General features: G+C 42.0%; 1 protein-coding gene across 1 annotated transcript; it reads left to right on the top strand.

Moving 5' to 3' along the window:
* Positions 1-349: 349 nt before the first annotated feature.
* tmem178a (transmembrane protein 178a) lies at positions 350-19243 on the top strand. The gene is made up of 4 exons (XM_014131172.3): positions 350-1433; positions 12588-12701; positions 14804-14941; positions 15799-19243. The coding sequence occupies exons 1-4, from the start codon at positions 1022-1024 to the stop codon at positions 16038-16040; spliced, it is 906 nt and encodes a 301-aa protein (XP_013986647.1). The 5' UTR covers positions 350-1021; the 3' UTR covers positions 16041-19243.
* The last annotated feature ends 2186 nt before the right edge of the window (positions 19244-21429 follow it).

Here is a 21429-nt window from a genome sequence, read left to right as displayed (position 1 = left end):
TTAGGGTTAGAATTAGGGTTAGGGGGTAGGTTTAGCGTTAGGAGTTTGGGTCTGGTTTAGGATTAGAGGTTTAATGGTTAGGTTTAGGGGTTAGTGAAAATAGGATTTTGAATGGTAGTCAATTGTTTGGTAGTGTGTGTGTGTGTAAGAGAGAGGAGAGTACTGCAGTAATGGCTCATATCATTCATAGTTTGTGTGACCACTGTGCTCAGAACAGGTGCGTTGACCAAAATGTAATAGAATTCCAACATTGTAGCTGGTCCGCACTCAAAAAGGAGATTCAAGGTTTCTTTTTAGTATTCATTTAATTTAGGGGTAGGTAGATAGACAAACGTTTCGTATGTTTGATGTGTGTGTGTGTGTGTGTGTGTGTCTGCATCTGAGAGAGAGAGAGAGAGAGTAATTTAAGTTTTACACATTAAAATTGTCAAACTGTTACTTGGTGTATTGGGGGAATTGATGTTTTATCAAAATGAGGATGCAAGGGTTAAGTTACAGGAAACCATTATTTTCTCTTATAGACACACCCATCTTTATTACTGACTGTGAAAGAGTAGGACAACCTTGACATTCCCTCACACACGCTGTATGTCGCCTCCGGCAGATGGTCATTTTCCTCTCCATGCGAATAGGAGGAGCCCTCAGTTTTACCCGACTGTGTCACGGACGAAGAGGACAAGCCCAGGTGCTGAGGAGAGGGAAAGAGCGATAGGGGTGGTGTGGTTTCTGCAGGTAAACACTAGTAATCTCAAGCACAGAGAGGCAAGTGCGGAGTTTACCCCACACCCAGCACGCTTGCGGACACCGTACCGATCCACCTGTGTTGTTGTGTCTTCCATTTTCAGCAACCCGCGGGTGGGAAGCAGCCAATGCCAATGCGCTCTCGACTGTGGACCATGTTCGCAGGTCAGAGGATGCGTAAAAATGCGTAGTAACTGGAATAGCAGGTGCTGGAAGAAGGGCGTCCAACTGTCAACACGTCTGAACTGTGCGCATAGCGCCGAGCGCTGATGTTCAAACCATGGAGAAACAAGCTCTTGCAACGGCTCTGAGCTTGTCCATGAGCGTTATCTCTTTACTCTTGTTGGTCACCGCTATCTTCACCGACCATTGGTACGAGACAGACACCAGAAGGCATAAGGAGAATTGCGACAAGTATGGGTCGGATTCTAACGACCAGAAAAACAGGGAGATGCCTATATACCACTTGCCTCTTGTGGACAACGGCAACTCCAAACGGAACGTGGCGCTTATGAAGCCGATTCACGTCGGGAGTAGAGAGGAGGAATTACTTGAGAACTGGAGGGCGATACTGGGGATGGGGATTCTTGAGACGGAATGTGGGCGTCCGTTGTTCTCCACATATTCTGGACTCTGGAGAAAATGCTACTTTCAAGGCATGGACCGGGATATCGATAAACTCATATCAAAGGGTAAGTTTTAATGTGCACACTAAAAAGTGGGAGAAAAGAAAAACAGTTGTCAAATTTGCTGTCAATAATCCGCGACTATAGGCAAGGACTGTTTTGCATCTCTTTAATCGAGGTAGCTCCATCTGTGGTGATAATTATGCATACGTGCATTGCGTCAAAACAAGGTGTATGAGGGCTCATACACAAGGGCTCATGATTATACACGCCCAAACTAATTTCCAGGAACATTAATTGCTATTTCAAACTCATTACCAAGGCTTGCTTTAGTAGGCTATTATGATTTCTATAATTGTCGCATCATGATGAGGGTGCTGGGAAATTATAGCCTAATGATTTAGGTAATTAATAGGCTAATTTATGAGGAACATTTTTACATTTATTTCCTTCTCATTTTCCCACAGTGGTAATCGTTGTAGACAGGCCTGGGAAATGTTTGTTTATGTTGTTATCCCAGTCGAATTGTCAATAGAGCCATCTATAGGGCTACAAAAGCCAAAGTGTTGATTGACTACACTTAGAAACCCATAGGAGAACCCTTTTTGATTCCAGTTAAACCCTTTTTGGTTCCAGGTAGAACCATTTTGGGTTCCATGTTAAACCCTCTGCGGAAAGGGTTCTATATGGAACCCAAAATGGTTTTACTTGGAAGCAAAAGGGTTCTATCTGGAAGGGACAGCCTAAGAACCCTTTTAGGTTCCAGATATCACCTTTTTTTTTACCCATGAAGAACCCCCTTTGAAGCCATTTTTTATTCTACATGGAAAAGTGTTCAACATGGAATCCTACAGGGTTCTTAAGAACCTTCTCTATGGAAAAAAGGGATCTAAAAGGTTTATTTGATTGAAAGTGTTCTACCTACAACCATAAAGGGATCTCGTTCTACCTACAACCATAAAGGGATCTCCTTCAGGGAAACGCCAGAATAAACCTTTTTCTAAAACTGAATTCATGCCCAATGTGCTGAAGTTCAAGTTCCTACAAAGTCTTTTTAAGGTTGAAATTCAATAAGTCGATCAGGATGAAAGGATAACTTTTCCACGCAGTGTCCAGTCCATCAAGATTAATGTCGTTCTGATTAAGCCAGCGGTTAAATGTCACCGAAACCCACTTGCCACCTTGCATTTAAAACAGCTGAGGTGTCATGTGAAGGACCTCGAGCTTCAACACCTACCGTTTGATTTCTGTCAATGTGGATTTCATTTGATACCTGCTTCAACCTGTGAAGAATTGTGCCCATACACTCTTAGAAAATAGCGTTCCAAAAGTGTTCTTTGCGGAAGGTTAGGGTTCTACCAAGAACCGTTTTGATCAGAAGAACCCTTTTTGGAAGACATGATTCTTTGGAAGGCGAAGGTTTCTAACCTAGATCTTTTAACATCCTAAGAACCGGTTTTGGAAGAAAGGGTTATATGATGATTGGAAGGCAAGAAGGATTCTTTGGAAGGCATGAAGGGTTCTACATAGAACCATATATACAGTTCATTAGGAAAGTATTCAGACCCCTTGACCTTTTCCAACATTTTTTGTTACAGCCTTATTTTAAAATGAAATAGTTTTTTCCCCCTCATCAATCTAGACACAATACCCCATAACTACAAAGCAAAAACAGGTTTTAGATATTTTAGCAAATTACCATTTACTCAGTATTTTGGTGAAGCACATTTGTCAGCCATTACAGCCTCGAGGCTTCTTGGAAATGACGCTATAAGCTTGGCACACCTGTATTTGGGGAGTTTTTCCCGTTCTTCTCTGAAGATCCTCTCAAGCTCTGTCTGGTTGGGTGGGGAGCATCACTGCACAGCTATTTCCAGGTGTCTCCAGAGATGTTCAATCGGGTTCAAGTCCCGGGCTCTGGCTGGGCCACTCAAGGACATTCAGAGACATGTCCCGAAGTCACTCCTGTGTTGTTTTGGCTGTGTGCTTAGGGTCGTTGTCCTGTTGGAAGGTAAACCTTCACCCCAGTCTGAGGTCCTGAGCGCTATGGAGCAGATTTTCATCAAGGATCTCTCTGTACTTTACTTCGATCATCTTTCCCTCGATCCTGACTAGTCTCCCAGTCCCTGCCACTGAAAAACATCCCCACAGCATGATGCTGCCACCACCATGCTTCACCATAGGGATGGTACCAGGTTTCCTCCAGATGTGACGCCTGGCACTCAGGCCAAACAGTTCAATCTTGGTTTCATCAGACCAGAGAATCTTGTTTCTCATGGTCTGAGAGTCCTTTAGGTGCCTTTTTGGCAAACTCCAAGCGGGCTATCATGTGCCTTTTACTGATGAGTGGCTTCCGTCTGGCCACTTTACCATAAAGGCCTGATTGGTGGAGTGCTGCAGAGATGGTTGTCCTTCTGGAAGGTTCTCCCATCTCTACAGAGGAACTCTGGAGCTCTGTCAGAGTGACCATCAGGGTTCTTGGTCACCTCCCTGACTAAGGCCCTTCTCCCCCGATTGCTCAGTTTGGCTAGGCGGCCAGCTCTAGGAAGAGTCTTGGTGGTTCCAAACTTACATTTAGGAATGATAGAGGCCACTGTGTTCTTGGGGATCTTCAATGCTGCAGACATTTTTTGGTACCCTTTCCCAGATCTGTGCCTCGACACAATCCTGTCCTCTACAGACAATTCCTTCAACCTCATGGCTTGGTTTTTGCTCTGACATGCACTGTCAACTGTGGGACCTTATATAGATAGGTGTGTAACTTTCCAAATCGTGTCCAACCAATTGAATTTACCACAGGTGGGCTCCAGTCAAGTTGTAGAAACATCTCAAGGATGGTCAATGGAAACAGGATGCACCTGAGCAAAATTTTGAGTTTCATAGCAAAGGGTCTGAATACTTACACTACCATTCAAAAGTTTGCGGTCACTTAGAAATGTCCTTATTTGTTAAAGAAAAGCAATTTGTTTGTCCATTAAAATAACATCAAATTGATCGGAAATACAGTGTAGACATTGTTAATGCTTTAAATTACTATTGTAGCTGGAAACGGCAGATTCTTTATGTAATATCTACGTAGGCGTACAGACGCCCATTATCAGCAACCATCATTCCTGTGCATTTGTGGGTTCGATTACTGGCTCAAAATGGCCAGAAACAAAGAACTTTCTTCTGAAACTCATCAGTCTATTCTTGTAAATGAAGGCTATTCCATGCGAGAATTTGCCAAGAAACTGAAGATCTCATACAACGCTGTGTACTACTCACTTCACAGAACAGCGCAAACTAGCACTAACCAGAATAGAAAGAGGAGTGGGAGGCCCCGGTGCACAGCTGAGCAAGAGGACAAGTACATTAGAGTGTCTAGTTTGAGAAACAGACACCTCACAAGTCCTCAACTGGCAGCTTCATTAAATAGTACCCATAAAAAAAACTGTCTCAACGTCAACAGTGAAGAGGCAACTCCGGGATGCTGGCCTTCTAGGCAGTTTCTCTGTCCAGTGTCTGTGTTCTTTTGCCCATCTTAATATTTAATTTTTACTGGCCAGTCTGAGATATGGCTTTTTCTTTGCAACTCTGCCTAGGCCAGCATCCCTGAGGTGCGATCTAGAACCTAAAAGTGTTCTTCGGCTGTCCCCATAGGAGAAACCTTTGAAGAACCCTTTTTGGTTCCAGGTAGAACCTTTTTGGGTTCCCTTTTTGGTTCTACCTGGAACCAAAAAGGGTTCTACACAGGCTCCTGGTGTCCGGTCTGGAGCGTGAAGTCACACGCTCTGCTGGTTGGCTACTGTGTAGCAACCTAGTGGTGCCAAAAGCCCTTGTCTGCCCTAGAAAATTAATGTAAATTACGATCCCCTGAACGGCCAAATTTTATTTGGAAGGGTTGCCATTTTGGGCTCAATCTAGTTTATTATGGTCAAGTTCGATCCCCTCAGTGAACTATTTAAAAGTTTGCTACAATAACGAGATGGCGCCGACAGAGATAGTCGCCTCGCTTCGCGTTCTTAGGAAACTATGCAGTATTTTGTTTTTTTGTATGTATTATTTCTTACATTGTTACCCTAGGAAATTTATTGGATATAAGAGCAACGTCAACTTACCAACATTACGACCAGGAATACGACTTTCCCGAAGCGGATCCTCAGTTTGGACAACCACCCAGGACAATGGATCGGATCCTAGTAGGCGAACCAAAACAACGGCGCCGCAGAAGGGGCAGATGGAGCGGTCTTCTGGTCAGGCTCCATAGACGGGCACATCGCTCACCGCTCCCGAGTATACTACTCGCCAATGCCCAGTCTCTTGACAACAAGGTAGACGAAATTCGAGCAAGGTTCGCCTTCCAGAGAGACATCAGAGATTGTAACATTCTCTGTTTCACGGAAACATGGCTCACTCGAGATATGTTATCAGAGTCGGTACAGCCACCCGGTTTCTTCACGCATCGTGCCGACAGAAACAAACATCTCTCTGGTAAGAAGAAGGGCGGGGGTGTATGCCTTATGATTACGAGTCGTGGTGTGATCACAACAACATACAGGAGCTCAAGTCCTTTTGTTCACCTGACCTAGAATTCTTTACAATCAAATGCCGACCGCATTATCTACCAAGAGAATTCTCTTCGATTACAATCACAGCCGTGTATATCCCCCCCCTCAAGCAGACACCTCGGTGGCCCTGAAATAACTTAATTGGACTCTATGTAAACTGGAAACCATATATCCTGAGGCTGCATTTATTGTAGCTGGGGATTTTATCAAGCTAATCTGAAAACAAGGCTCCCTAAATTTTATCAGCATGTCGAATGCGCGACCTGGTCTGGAAACATTCTGGATCATTACCACTCTAACTTCCGTGACGCATACAAAGCCCTCCCTCGCCCTCCTTTCGGAAAATCTGACCACGACTCCATTTTGTTGCTCCCAGCCTATAGACAGAAACTAAAACAGGAAACGCCCGTGCTCAGGTCTGTTCAACGCTGGTTCGACCAATCGTATTCCACGCTTCAAGATTGCTTCCATCACAGGGACTGGGATATGTTCTGGATAGCCTCAACAACAACATTGATGTATACGCTGATTCAGTGAGCAAGTTTATTAGCAAGTGCATCGGTGATGTTGTACCCACGGTGACTATTAAAACCTTCCCTATCCAGAAACCGTGGATTGATGGCAGCATTCGCGCAAAACTGAAAGCGCGAACCACTGCTTTTAATCATGGCAAGGCGACCGGAAACATGACTGAATACAAACAGTGTAGCTACTCCCTCTGCAAGGCAATCATACAAGTTAAGCGTCAGTATAGAGACAAAGTAGAGTCGCAATTCAACAGCTCAGACACGAGACATATGTGGCAGGGTCTACAGTCCAATCACGGATTACAAAAAGAAAACTAGCCCCGTCACGGACACCGACGTCTTCCTCCCAGACAAATTAAACAACTTCTTTGCTCACTTTGAGGACAATTCAGTGCCACTGACATGGCCCGCTACCAAAACCTGCGGGCTCTCCTTCACTGCGGCCAACGTGAGTAAAACATTTAAACGTGTTAACCCTCGCAAGGCTGCCGGCCCAGACAGCATCCCTAGCCGCATCCTCAGAGCATGCACAGACCAGCTGGCTGATGAGTTTACGGACATATTCAATCAATCCCTATCCCAGTCTGCTGTTCCCACATGCTTCAAGAGGGCCACCATTGTTCCTGTTCCCAAGAAAGCTAAGGTAACTGAGCTACACGACTATTGCCCCGTAGCACTCACTTCCGTCATCATGAAGTACTTTGAGAGACTAGTCAAGGATCATATCACCTCCACCCTACCTGACACCCTAGACCCACTCCAATTTGCTTACCGCCCCAATATGTCCACAGATGACGCAATTGCAATGACACTGCACACTGCCCTAACCCATCTGGACAAGAGGAATACTTATGTTAGAATGCTGTTCATCGATTACAGCTCAGCATTTAACACCATAGTACCCTCCAAACTCGTTATTAAGCTCGAAACTCTGGGTCTCGACCCCTCCCTGTGCAACTGGGTCCTGGACTTTCTGATGGGCCGCCCCCAGGTGGTGAGGGTAGGAAACAACATCTCCACCCCGCTGATCCTCGACATTGGTGCCCCACAAGGGTGCGTTCTCAGCCCTCTCCTGTACTCCCTGTTCACCCATGACTGCATGGCAATGCACGCCTCCAACTCAATCATCAAGTTTGCAGACGACACTACAGTGGTAGGCTTGATTACCAACAACGACGAGACGGCCTACAGGGAGGAGGTAAGGGCCCTTGGAGTGTGGTGTCAGGAAAATAACCTCACACTCAACGTCAACAAAACAAAGGAGATGATCATGGACTTCAGGAAACAGCAGAGGAGCACCCCCCTATCCACATCGATGGGACAGTAGTGGAGAAGGTGGAAAGTTCCTCGGCGTACACATCACGGACAAACTGAAATGGTCCACCCACACAGACAGCGTGGTGAAGAAGGCGCAACAGCGCCTCTTCAACCTCAGGAGGCTGAAGAAATTTGGCTTGTCACCGAAAACACTCACAAACTTTTACAGATGCACAATCGAGAGCATCCTGTCGGGCTGTATCACCGCCTGGTACGGCAACTGCTCCGCCCACAACCATAAGGCTCTCTAGGGGGTAGTGAGGTCTGCACAACGCATCACCGGGGGCAAACTACCTGCCCTCCAGGACACCTACAGCACCTGATGTCACAGGAAGGCCAAAAAGATCATCAAGGACAACAACCACCCGAGCCACTGCCTGTTCACCCTCGCTATCATCCAGAAGGCGAGGTCAGTATAGGTGCATCAAAGCTGGGACCGAGAGACTGAAAAACAGTGTCACGGTTGTCGTCGGTGAAGGAGGACCAAAACGCAGCAGGTATGTGCAGGCTCATCTTGATGTTTATTTACTTTCAAAATGAACGTACAAAAATAACAAAACACGAACGATCAACAAAAACAGTCTGGTAAGGCACAAGGCGAAACACAGAACAATCTCCCACAAAATACAAGACAAACACACCCAACTAATATAGGACTTCCAATCAAAGGCAACCCCAAACAGCTGCCTTCAATTGGAAGTCCAACCCCAATTAACTCAACATAGAACCAGACACACTAGACTAAACATAGAAATACCTAAACATAAACCAAAACCCGGAAATACTAAATCAAACACCCTTTTAACAAACACACCACCCCGAACCACATAAAACGAATACCCTCTGCCACGTCCTGACCAAACTACAATAATAATTAACCCTTATACTGGCCAGGACGTGACAAACAGCTTCTATCTTAAGGCCATCAGACTGTTAAACAAGTGGCTGCTGCCAACATACTTACTCAAATCTCTAGCCACTTTAATAATAAAAAAATTAGATGTAATAGATGTATCACTAGTCACTTTAAACAATGCCACTTTATATAATATTTACATATCCTACATTACTCATCTCATATGTATATACTGTATTCTATACCATCTACCGCACGGCCATCACTCATCCATATATTTATATGTACATATTCTTATTCATTCCTTTACACTTGTGTGTATAAGGTAGTTGTTGTGAAATTGTTAGATTACTCATTACTGCACGGTCGGAATTAGAAGCACAAGCGTTTCGCTACACTCGCATTAACATCTGCTAACCATGTGTATGTGACCAATAAAATTTGATTTCATTTGACAAACCGAGATATTTAATTAAATAGGGATCCATTCTGACTACTACATTTGTTGTCAGGACCACGTGCTGACACAGACCAATCACGGCCGGAAGGCTACGAGGAGGCTCCCAGTTGACTCTCTCAGGCAGGATGAAAACGACTACATCGACCATGATCCTTTGCTAGTTACGGCCACTTTCACCATGATCCTTAGCAATTTTTTGGGGGCCATTTTGCCCCATTCAGCAATATGGCGTGCTTAAAATTAAAATACTTCCGGCTTCATGTGCCGATCGGGAGTTTTCTATAGGAATACATGGATGACGTCAGCGCTATCACTATCTACTGATTTTAATGTCTATGGTTTTTACCTGGAACCAAAAAGGGTGCTCATATGGGGACAGTTGAAGAACACTTTTGGAACCCTTTTTTCTAAGAGTGTATAGGGAATAAGGTGCCATTTGGGACACAACCAGGGACTGCGAACAGAGCTACTCATATCTATGCAAAGGCACGTAGTGTTGGCTATTGTAAATAAACACACAACCTCCCAACTCTCTGAGCATGAGATGCAGATACTCAGCTCGCAGCCTCACACGCCTCACCCTCACAGTGAGAGATCAAACACAGGTGTGAGCACTCACTTCAAAGCGCATGCTCAATATGCACATGATGATGTTTCATAATTTCTACCAAGTATGAAATGGTAGCAGTTCCCATGCATTATGTAGATGTGGAGCACAGACTGATCTACAATGATTCCTATGATACTTCTTTTGAATGTGTGTTAAGATTTTGAATAAAAAAGTGTTTTAAAGAGCATCAGTGCTTCATTCGATGGGAAACTGTCTAGATTTTGTCCCACCAATTCAAGTTGTAGGAGCTCAGTCGGAAATAAGGACAGAAGTTCAAAGAGTCTATTCTCACCAGCAACATAGGACTCATGGGGCATCTACTGTTGTAACGAGTGCGCTGTTCAGGGAGTGTTTTAATAAAATAAACGAAACATAATACAAAACAAGAAACACTAACAGCACACAGACATGAAACTGAAACAGAAACAATGACGCCTGGGGATGGAACTAAAGGAAGTGACATATAAAGGGAAGGTAATCAGGGAAGTATGAAGTCCAGGTGAGTCTGATGACGCGCAGGTGAGTGTAACGATAGTGACAAGTGTGCCCCATAACGAGCAGCCTGGTGACCTAGAGGCCGGAGAGGGAACACACGTGACAGTAACCTCTCCCGATGCGCGGCTCCAGCCGCAGGTTACCGACCAAAATGATGATCCCGGGGATCAGGAGCGGACCGGTCACCTCTGCTGAGGCGCGGGAAACCAGTCAGTCCGGCTGAGACGCGGGAGCATGGCAACCTAGAGCGCTGGAGAGAGCATACGTGAAGGTACCCCCTCCCCGGCGCGTTCGGCTCCAGCCACAGGACGCCAACCAAAGGGACGATCCTGGGGATCAGGAGCGGACCGGTCAACCCTGCTGATGTGTGGGAACCTGTCGCCGACTGGGACGTGGGAACCTGACAGACCAGCTGAGGCAGGGGAGCCTGGCAATCCAGTGGAAGCAGGGGAGCCTGGCAATCCGGTGGAAGCAGGGGAGCCTGGCAATCCGGTGGAAGCAGGGGAGTCTGGCGATCCGGTGAAAGCATGAAAGCGTGACAAGCCGGCTGTAGCAGGGGAGCCTGGCGATCTGGCTGAGGCATGAGAGCCTGACGAACCGGTGGAGGCAGGGGAGCGTGGCGATCTGTCTGAGGCATGAGAGCCTGTAGCGGCTCCCGAACCCGACATCATTCCCACCAAACAAAATAAAAACACTCCCTGATACTTCCCTTAGGTGAGGCGTCATTCTGCAACGATGTGCGTTGGGAGTCAGGAAGCAAGTTCAGGGAGTGAGTGTTTTAATAAATAAACACAACATAAAACAAAACAAGAAACACGAACAACGCACTAAACACTGGAACAGAAACAGAAACAATGACGCCTGGGGAAGGAACCAAAGAGAGTGACATAAACAGGGAAGGTAATCAGGGAAGTGATGGAGTCCAGGTGAGTCTGATGACGCGCAGGTGCGTGTAACGATGGTGACAGGTGTGCGCCATAACGAGCAGCCTGGTGACCTTGAGGCCGGAGAGGGAACACACGTGACAACTGTACTCTCATATAAGAAAGAGACAACATTTTACAGTAGCTCACCTTTAGAGACACCGTAACATCAGCAAAGGTAACTTGGTAACACTTTATAGGCAGCCTTTATAAAGGTACCTTTTCTAAACGGCTTATAACAGTTATTTAATCATTTGTAAATACATTATAAACAAATTAAAAAGGGTACCTTATAAAGTGTTACTGAGAACTCACTATGTAAACCTGTCTAAACCTGTCCAGTTTGGAAAGATAACAAAATAGGCAACAGCACAGGCCAAGTTATATTAATTTGTCCTGCATATAGTTGATTACTATACCAATTCAACTCTACAGTAGACCTAGGCCTGCCATGCGCGTAAAGGAAACTGGACAGCCCAAGTCATAGGTTGCTTCAAAGCCAAGTAAATGTCACAGTATTTACTATTTTCAAACCAAGTTAGCCATTGCATGGAAATACAAGAGCTCAAATGTCACAGTTTGAGGCAGTTAATGACGGTAAAAACGTTTTATTGAGTATTGCCCTTTACAATGTGACCTGACACATAAAATGTATAACACTGTTATAAGCATTCCCTGTATAATATGCAATGCCTGGTTTATGACACAAAAGGATCCAACCCTTTTTGAAATTTTCACCTAAAATTACATACCCAAATCTAACTGCCTGTAGCTCAGGACCTGAAGCAAGGATATGCATATTCTTGATATCATTTGAAAGAGAACACTTTGAAGTTTGTGGAAATGTGAAAATAATGTAGGAGAATGTAACACATTAGATCTGGTAAAAGATAAGGCCATAGTGTATTATTCCAGCCCAGGCACCATTTTGGATTTTGGCCACTAGAAGGCAGCATATATGCAACGTTTTAGACAGATCCAATTCAAAATGTTGTATCAAGACTGCCCAAATGTGCCTAATTGGTTTATTAATACATTTTCAAGTTCATAATTGTGCACTCTCCTCAAACAATATCATGGTATTATTTCACTGTACTAGCTACTGTAAATTGGACAGTGCAGTTAGATTAACAAGAATTTAAGCTTTCTTCCCATATCAGATATGTCTATGTCCTGGGATTTCTTTTTTTGTTACTTACAACCTCATGCTAATCACATTAGCCTACGTTAGCTCAATCATCCCGAGGGGGGGATCCCGTAGAGGTTAACGATCACTGACATAAAGCTGTTATGACATTAAAAGTTAAATGAAACTTTTATACAGTACATGATTATAAACCATTATAATATGGCATTATGCCATATACATCTTATGGTAACGTCAAGTAAATATATGTAAGTAGGGCAAAGATTTCACATAACAAAAGTCATACGTGCTAATGTTAAAACGTAGAGCTTTTTAGTAATCCATTCTCTCTACAGGTATTGCGGACCGATGCACAACTGTCAAGTACCATTTCTCTCAGCCTATTCGGCTTCGAAACATCCCGCTCAACCTGACGAGAACCATTCAGCAAGATGAATGGCATCTCTTACGTATGTATTGCAGACTCAACGTCCCAGAACAATCAGCAATAAAACCGCTTGCATGGCTAGCTGTTTTTTATAGAGAGAAATAGTAATGGTGTAGTAATGGGGGGGGGGGCGGATATATGCCAAAAAATAAGGTACCTGGTAAACACAGGCTTAAGAGATCTTATACGTTTCGTTCGATGAGATAATCTTCCTCAGCTAATGTCACTTTGTGAATTTTGAAGCATTTATGTAATCAAAACAAGCACATATAGCACATAAATACTTTAGAATTCATAAAGGTCATGTAAACTGACTGATATTATCTCATAGAACAAAACATCTAAGCTCTCCTAAGCCTGTGTTAACTTCAGATCTTATTTTCAGAGTGTATCATAAAATCCCATTCTTTCCCCATTAATTTCCCCCATAGCAATGCCCAACGAACCAGAGGTAGAAAATGCTAGCTCATTTCCGGTTTGGTCTGAGCCAAAAGTCTTTTGAACAATGGTTAGATGGTCTTGGTGTGGTGTGAGAAGTTTGATTCCAGGTGCCCTACAACTGATCTATGTTGGTGTCTGCGATGGGATAGTCTGATGTCTGTCATGAGTAGTGTTAGGGTCCTTTAAGTTGAGCTTTTCCAGGTAGTGGTTGGTGCAAAAAACATAGCGACCCTAACTTTCATCTTACGGATTTGGGGCAAATTTCTACCACCATCTTTGCTCAAACAATATCATTGTATCCCTACCCATATTATTTCCATTATTTATTGGGGAAATATTTTACTGTTACTTGCTCTTCCCATCCCTTGTATTGTGTCTTTTTTTTTGTATAAATAGTTACATGTTTTGTATGTGTGTTTTTCAGTGCTTCGTACAGTACTGTAGACTAAAGGTTCTGAACATGTCTGTTGTGTCTAGGTTTGATAATGAAATAACAGTGGAAGTCCAAATCCCAGTGCTCCATATTCATTTGGCTTCATGCTGTGGAACCTTTAGAACCTTCAGACAACCATAGTGATCTCTTCAGATAACCATGATCTGTAATGAAGCTAATACTGTACCCACATGCTGAATATGTTAAGCTAACCTTTCGAAGCTAGCATTCCTACCCCAGTGTCCGACCCCTGATGATCGAATTACTACATGGTAATAGAAAATGTTCACAGGGAGGAAGTAAATGTCAGCTTGTAAAAGAAAAACATATTAACTCCACACAGTCTTATTATTACTGCACAACTAGTCTGAGGAAGAACATTCATCAAAGTCAAAATACGATTGGTTTTCTTTGTCTGCCTGCCACCTTTAGACAGTGTTCACATCCCAAATGGCACCCTATTCCCTATTAAGTGCAATACATTTGAGTGCACAGTTGTTCCCTATTAAGTGCATAGGGTGTTATTTGGAAGGTTACCAGTGTTTTTCCTGTTCGAGTTTGATCCTGTGTTAGGATACTGCAACTCGATCTGACAAATGTATGAGATGCAGAGTAGGCCTACATTTTTTGGGGGGGAAAGTATAGTATCGGATATGTGATTTATGATCAATGTGTCATAATGTTGTTACAGTATAGTTGCAGGAAGTGAATATTTCCATCTACATATCCCGCTATAACACTGTTGTGTGTTGAGTGACATAATGCTTGCCATAACGTGTACAGAAAAACAAGGCACAATGCTGTCATGACGCATTAAGGGAATCATTCAAATTCACCTATTTTTAACAGTCGTTGCTGGCCATTTTACATTATGAGAGGCGTCATGTCATTCTTATGACAGAGTTGTAACAAATGTAGGACAGGGGAGACAAAAAGCTAAGTATTACCTAATAAAAACAAACGTTTCCCGTGTTTGTTTGGAGACTGTTGAGGGGTAGCATGAGCGGGTTTACTAGGGGGTGGTTGTCATGGAAATGTTGGTGTGTGCGTGTGTGCTAATGTTTTCACGTGTGTGTGTGTGTGTGTGTGTGTGTGTGTGTGTGTGTGTGTGTGTGTGTGTGTGTGTGTGTGTGTGTGTGTGTGTGTGTGTGTGTGTGTGCATGTGTTCGCTTTTGTGTATGCTGGTGTCTGTATCTTTGTGTACTTGCTTGTGTGTGTGTGTGCTATGTTTATATGTGTGTGTGTCTCAGATCTGCGGCGAATCACGGCGGGGTTCCTTGGGATGGCGGCTGCCGTTTTGCTGTGTGGCAGCATTGTGGCCACAGTGGGCTTCTTTTGGGAGGAGAGCCTCACCCAGCACGTCTCCGGCCTGCTCTTCCTCATGGCAGGTACAAAGCCTGCCAACTACCAACACCCTACCTCTCCTATGTGTGTGTGTGTTAGAGAGACAGAGAGAGATATATAGAGACAGAGAGAGAGAGACAGCGATATAGAGAGAGTGTGTGCTTCTCTTTCCCTTTCATTGTTGGTTTCAACTTTTGTCTCTCTGTGCCTCTTTTACAGCAGCTTATCTCTATATCTCTATCTTTAGTTTTCTCCCCCTTTGTCTCTCTCTCTCTCTCTCTCTCTCGCTCACTCTCTCCCTCTCTCTCTCTCTCTCTCTCTCTCTCTCTCTCTCTCTCTCTCTCTCTCTCTCTCTCTCTCTCTCTCTCTCTCTCTCTCTTTCTCTCGTCCAAATCTTCCTCCCAAGTGTTCATCAAACACATACAGTAAAGGCTCCTTTTTAGCAGAATTTGTAAATGCCTAATGGATACAGATGCATTCATAATACCTTACACACAAGTGTTAATATGCATAATAAAACATGCCATAGCCTTTCATAATAGCTAATTGCTACAAACAGGAGAGTATGGTTGTATGCAAACATTCCTATAACATATTTACAACATTACACAATAGGACGGCTCATTTTTCATTTCAGTTGTTTTTTTTTTGTTTATTTATTGATGTTATACTCATGAATTACCATTCCATGCGGATGGTTATTAAAGTGGCAATTCGGGATTGGTACATCAATTTCTAGACTTTTTAATGAATAATATATAGCCATTGATTCTTGAAGAATATAACTTATAAATGCCTCATGATCTTACTTCATCTGTCTAGCCTGACCTTTGTTGTTATTTCAATCCTGTATGACCTCTTTTTAATAAAAATCTTGGAACAAAAAATGTGTCCCCTCCAGGGATCTTCTGCACCATCTCCTTGTGCACCTACGCCGCCAGCGTCTCCTACGACCTCTCCCGGAACCCACCCTTCATCTATGGACTGCCCGGCGACGTGGACCATGGCTACGGCTGGTCCATCTTCTGCGCCTGGGTCAGCCTGGGACTGACCGTGGCATCGGGCTGCCTCTGCACCACCTACCCCTTCTTCAGCCAAACCAAGGCCCTGCACTCCAAAACCGCCCGGGAGTCCTCGGTATGAGCGGTATGAGCAGTGTGAGAGAAATGAGCGCCCCCTGTAGATTCGGAGGATGAATTGTTGGTGTGGACATTTTGTTGCTGACTGAAGACCAATATAAGAGGAGATGTTTTATTTGTACGAAACCAGAGATGAAAACATAGTTTCCACAGTGAGATGTGGGAATCTTGTTGGTCTTTTTTGTAGACTCTCGCCATCCTTTATCGAGGTGTTATGGAAGGTGCAGCTGTTATGATGTGTTATGTGTGTGTTTGTATATGCACACAGGCAAACTCACACATACATATGGACCTACACACACGTACACAAGCACACACACAGTCTCTCTCTCTCTCTCTCTCTCTCTGTCTCTCTCTCTCTCTCCAAGACATGGAGAACAATATGAGAGTGAATAACATGAAACGAAGCAAATACCCACAGGCATAACACACACATAAAATATGTGTGTATATATTAGCATATATATACGAAAAAGGCATAATTCTTATGGGTGGTTTGGTAAGATTGAATCAAATGGACATTGTATAAAAATACTAGTATCACTTTAAAAGCAAGAACCCTCTTTTTTTTCAGATGTAAGTGATATATTTTCAAAACTCTTAAGTACAAAACTCTAAACTGATGACATGTGTAATGCCCCCTATCTTATGTTCAGAACCTTTGATTGTGCATTCATTGGGGTTTCACATCTTTCACCCCTGAGTCATTCATGCAAAATCAAAGTTTTCCATGAAATACCATGAGCACATTTTGTTTGGTCACCAATACATCAGATAATGATCGGCTCACCATGTAGTCATTTTAACTACCATTTTCAGATGTTGTTTTTTTCAATCACTTTCTTGCAATTTTCACTAGTATGTGGTACATTTTCACAACAAGCACAAAAAAACAAAACAGATCATCACAATCACTCATGTTTCAAAACTCACATTTTCAATTGACTTAGTAAAACAAACAAAATAAGTCACTTGTTCACTGCACCAAATCACTTTTTTAATTTGGATACATAATCAATCTAAGTGTCTGCTTTTCAAAATGCAATATTCACTTTAATTTTGATATGTGTTTATTGTCATTTGCTAACAATACAATAAGCTATCACTTAATCAAACTGCTCAAAACTGATAACTACTGATCCACAAGTATGTACTGCTTAGTTAACGTATTGTTGAATACTATGTTGAACACAGTAAATGTCTATATTTTTACCTAAATGTATCAATTTGACATCAATTTATGTTGGAAGGTAAAAGCAAATCATATATGGATGTGACTGTAAGTACTACATCATCATTCTCCATCAGCCAGTGTGCTCCAATAGGACAAAAAGGAAAGAGTCACTATGTGCTGCAATTTGGGATTATAGTGTAGTGCACAATGCACTGCTGAAATACCTGGGTTGTGCACTGCTGATACACATTTCAAAACTGTTCTTTTTGAAGTGCTGAATAGAAAGAATACTACATGGTAAATATATTTTTCCATACAGTATTTGACTGTAACTTGACATACCATTTTTTTTAACAATTTGTATCCAATGGCAGGTTGTGAGCATGTTGAGAAATATGTCAGTTTAACAGTTTCATAATCCTTATACAGCACAGTTTAGGACAAATCATCAGAAATAGGGGTATTGTAAAGCAGTTGGCTACTGTAAAAACGTAGTACGGTGTTATATGCTATTTCTGCCGCATGCAACATTGTGAAAGATCACCTTTTCTACGTGACTTGTCAACTAATACAGTATCGCCTGTCGCTCTGCTTGAAATTCATCAGCTTACAATGTACCAATGAAATTCAGATGATGAGTGAAATATATTATTATACACAATACAGGTATTTCAACACTACACTATCATTCCAAATGGTAGCACATAGAGTGACTCTTTCCATTTTGTCCTATTGGAGCACACTGGCTGACAAAGAATGATGTAGTATTTACAGTCACGTCCATGATTTGGATTTACCTTACAACATAAATTGATGTCAAACTGATACATTTATGAGGTAAAAATATAGAAATGTAGAGTGTTCAGCAGTTATCGAACTACCTTCCGGAGACACCTGAAACCCCACCTCTTCAAGGAATACCTGGGATAGGATAAAGTAATCCTTCTAACCCCCCCCCCCTTAAAAGATTTAGATGCACTTTTGTAAAGTGGTTGTTCCACTGGATATTATAAGGTGAATGCACCAATTTGTAAGTCGCTCTGGATAAGAGCGTCTGCTAAATGACTTAAATGTAAATGTATATACGTAAAGTAGGCATTACATCATTTTGGTTCAGTTTTGAGCAGATTTATTAAGTGATAGATAATTGTATTCTTAACAAATTATAAGAAAATCATATAAAAAATAAAGGGAATACTGCATTTTGTAGAGCAGGTACTTAGATTGAATATACATACAAATTGAAAGAGTGATATGATGCAATAACTGTGAACTTGTTTGTTGTACTCGGTCAATTGAAAATGTGCTTAGAGTTTTGAAACATGAGCCATTTTAATGATCTGTTTAGATTTTTGTGCTTGTTGTGAAATTGCACCACATACTTGTGAAAATTACACCAAAGGGATTGAAAAAAACTGTAATCCACAGCCTATGACATTCTGACGGATTCTATTGGTAATTTCAGTTGCGGCAATCAAATTGTACAAAGTTTTTAGCGAACCCATTAACCAGTCCCTTCCCAAATAGATGAGGCATAATCACAAATAATTTCAAAATGTGTGCCAGACTGTGAGAAGAATACTGACAATGATAGACGAAGGACTACAGGGATTGTTGCTTACAAAGTTGAAAAAAGTCATTTTTCTCGCTCATGGACACAAATGATGCACGATTCAACATTGGAATGTGAAAACAGTGGAAACTGGATGAGATCATGTTGACACACCGCGTGAATGGATGTAAGACTTTTGCGTTGGACCGTCATCACACATGTTCTGAGCAGCCAACAGTGAGGGGTGGGCCCTGAAAGTTACATGCTGCCCCATGGAATGGCCAGCTTTCGCAACGACTCTTTCTGACCTGGAAGACTTGTAGGAACATTAAATGACTTGTGTGGACCTTGCAGGTTATGTATGTTCAACTCAGCATGCTGTGTCAGAAGCAGAGCAGCATTTCTGAGATGGTACATTGAGCTTCAAGTCTTCTATATTGACATTTAAATTGAGCTGTAAATAAAAGATGATCAACAAGAACGTGTCTAAAGAGTTTATGACATGCCTTATGTTGATCTTTGTCTCTGTGTGTTACCTGTGTTACAAAAGCCTGCATGATGCTGTTATAAAGCACTTTCAAGACCCGCTTATAATGTCATATCCTAATGATCCTTCATGCGCTCATGACAAAGTCTTGTCAGTATACCATTGTAGCACGTCAGAGCATGGTTAAACTACTAGATACCAGAGATCTGGAGCAGTATTGCCATAATCGTCTATGTTGGGAGCTGGGAGGGGCACTGTGTGCAACGCTGTTCAGTGTCCAAGGAGCTGAAATCAGCAATCAGCTGTCTTCTATTTTTACCTCAAATTGCAGTACTGTCCATGGTTCTGAAACATTATTTACCTGTGCACTGTTATAATTGCACGATTTGGGATTAGCACAGGTTAGATATAAGCGCTTTAATTTTACCTGCTGCTTTCCCAATAGTCACCACATCAGGCTCAAGATTACTCAAGATCACTTTGAAATGTCCGAAGGATGATGTCAAATGCCTTCAAAACCGCCCACTAGGGGCAGTAGTTTTGGGTTTTGCTAGGGCGTTGTGGACAGGGGTGGCAGATGGGCGTAATCACAGGACTCTGGATCTGAAGGTTGCGTGTTTAATCCCAGTGGTACACACTCATTTTTAAATTGTTTTCCGTATTCCAAAACCTTAATTTAACAATTCGGAATGAATGCCTAAACTTTATGTTTTGACCTTATCAAAAACCTTAACCCTTAACTTCTGACGTTTGGAGCAACTTCAAAATTTGAGGTTTGGAGAAACAGAATGATGTGTGTATATATTAGCATATATATACGAAAAAGGCATAATTCTTATGGGTGGTTTGGTAAGATTGAATCAAATGGACATTGTATAAAAATACTAGTATCACTTTAAAAGCAAGAACCCTCTTTTTTTTCAGATGTAAGTGATATATTTTCAAAACTCTTAAGTACAAAACTCTAAACTGATGACATGTGTAATGCCCCCTATCTTATGTTCAGAACCTTTGATTGTGCATTCATTGGGGTTTCACATCTTTCACCCCTGAGTCATTCATGCAAAATCAAAGTTTTCCATGAAATACCATGAGCACATTTTGTTTGGTCACCAATACATCAGATAATGATCGGCTCACCATGTAGTCATTTTAACTACCATTTTCAGATGTTGTTTTTTTCAATCACTTTCTTGTAATTTTCACTAGTATGTGGTACATTTTCACAACAAGCACAAAAAAACAAAACAGATCATCACAATCACTCATGTTTCAAAACTCACATTTTCAATTGACTTAGTAAAACAAACAAAATAAGTCACTTGTTCACTGCACCAAATCACTTTTTTAATTTGGATACATAATCAATCTAAGTGTCTGCTTTTCAAAATGCAATATTCACTTTAATTTTGATATGTGTTTATTGTCATTTGCTAACAATACAATAAGCTATCACTTAATCAAACTGCTCAAAACTGATAACTACTGATCCACAAGTATGTACTGCTTAGTTAACGTATTGTTGAATACTATGTTGAACACAGTAAATGTCTATATTTTTACCTAAATGTATCAATTTGACATCAATTTATGTTGGAAGGTAAAAGCAAATCATATATGGATGTGACTGTAAGTACTACATCATCATTCTCCATCAGCCAGTGTGCTCCAATAGGACAAAAAGGAAAGAGTCACTATGTGCTGCAATTTGGGATTATAGTGTAGTGCACAATGCACTGCTGAAATACCTGGGTTGTGCACTGCTGATACACATTTCAAAACTGTTCTTTTTGAAGTGCTGAATAGAAAGAATACTACATGGTAAATATATTTTTCCATACAGTATTTGACTGTAACTTGACATACCATTTTTTTTAACAATTTGTATCCAATGGCAGGTTGTGAGCATGTTGAGAAATATGTCAGTTTAACAGTTTCATAATCCTTATACAGCACAGTTTAGGACAAATCATCAGAAATAGGGGTATTGTAAAGCAGTTGGCTACTGTAAAAACGTAGTACGGTGTTATATGCTATTTCTGCCGCATGCAACATTGTGAAAGATCACCTTTTCTACGTGACTTGTCAACTAATACAGTATCGCCTGTCGCTCTGCTTGAAATTCATCAGCTTACAATGTACCAATGAAATTCAGATGATGAGTGAAATATATTATTATA

The sequence above is a fragment of the Salmo salar genome, chromosome 12 (genome assembly GCF_965601325.2).
Source record: "Salmo salar chromosome 12, fSalSal1, whole genome shotgun sequence".
Taxonomy (NCBI): Eukaryota; Metazoa; Chordata; class Actinopteri; order Salmoniformes; family Salmonidae; genus Salmo; species Salmo salar.
The sequence above is the reverse complement of the archived record's forward strand: the minus strand, read 5'-3'. Positions and strand labels throughout refer to the sequence as shown.

Bases quoted from the DNA above. Each gene is read 5' to 3' on its own strand.
- tmem178a (XM_014131172.3), top strand. From the start codon at position 1,022: ATGGAGAAACAAGCTCTTGCAACGGCTCTGAGCTTGTCCATGAGCGTT. The intron at 12,702-14,803 runs GTATGTATTGCA...TGTGTGTCTCAG, and splicing joins AGATGAATGGCATCTCTTAC to ATCTGCGGCGAATCACGGCG. The intron at 14,942-15,798 runs GTACAAAGCCTG...TGTCCCCTCCAG, and splicing joins CCTGCTCTTCCTCATGGCAG to GGATCTTCTGCACCATCTCC.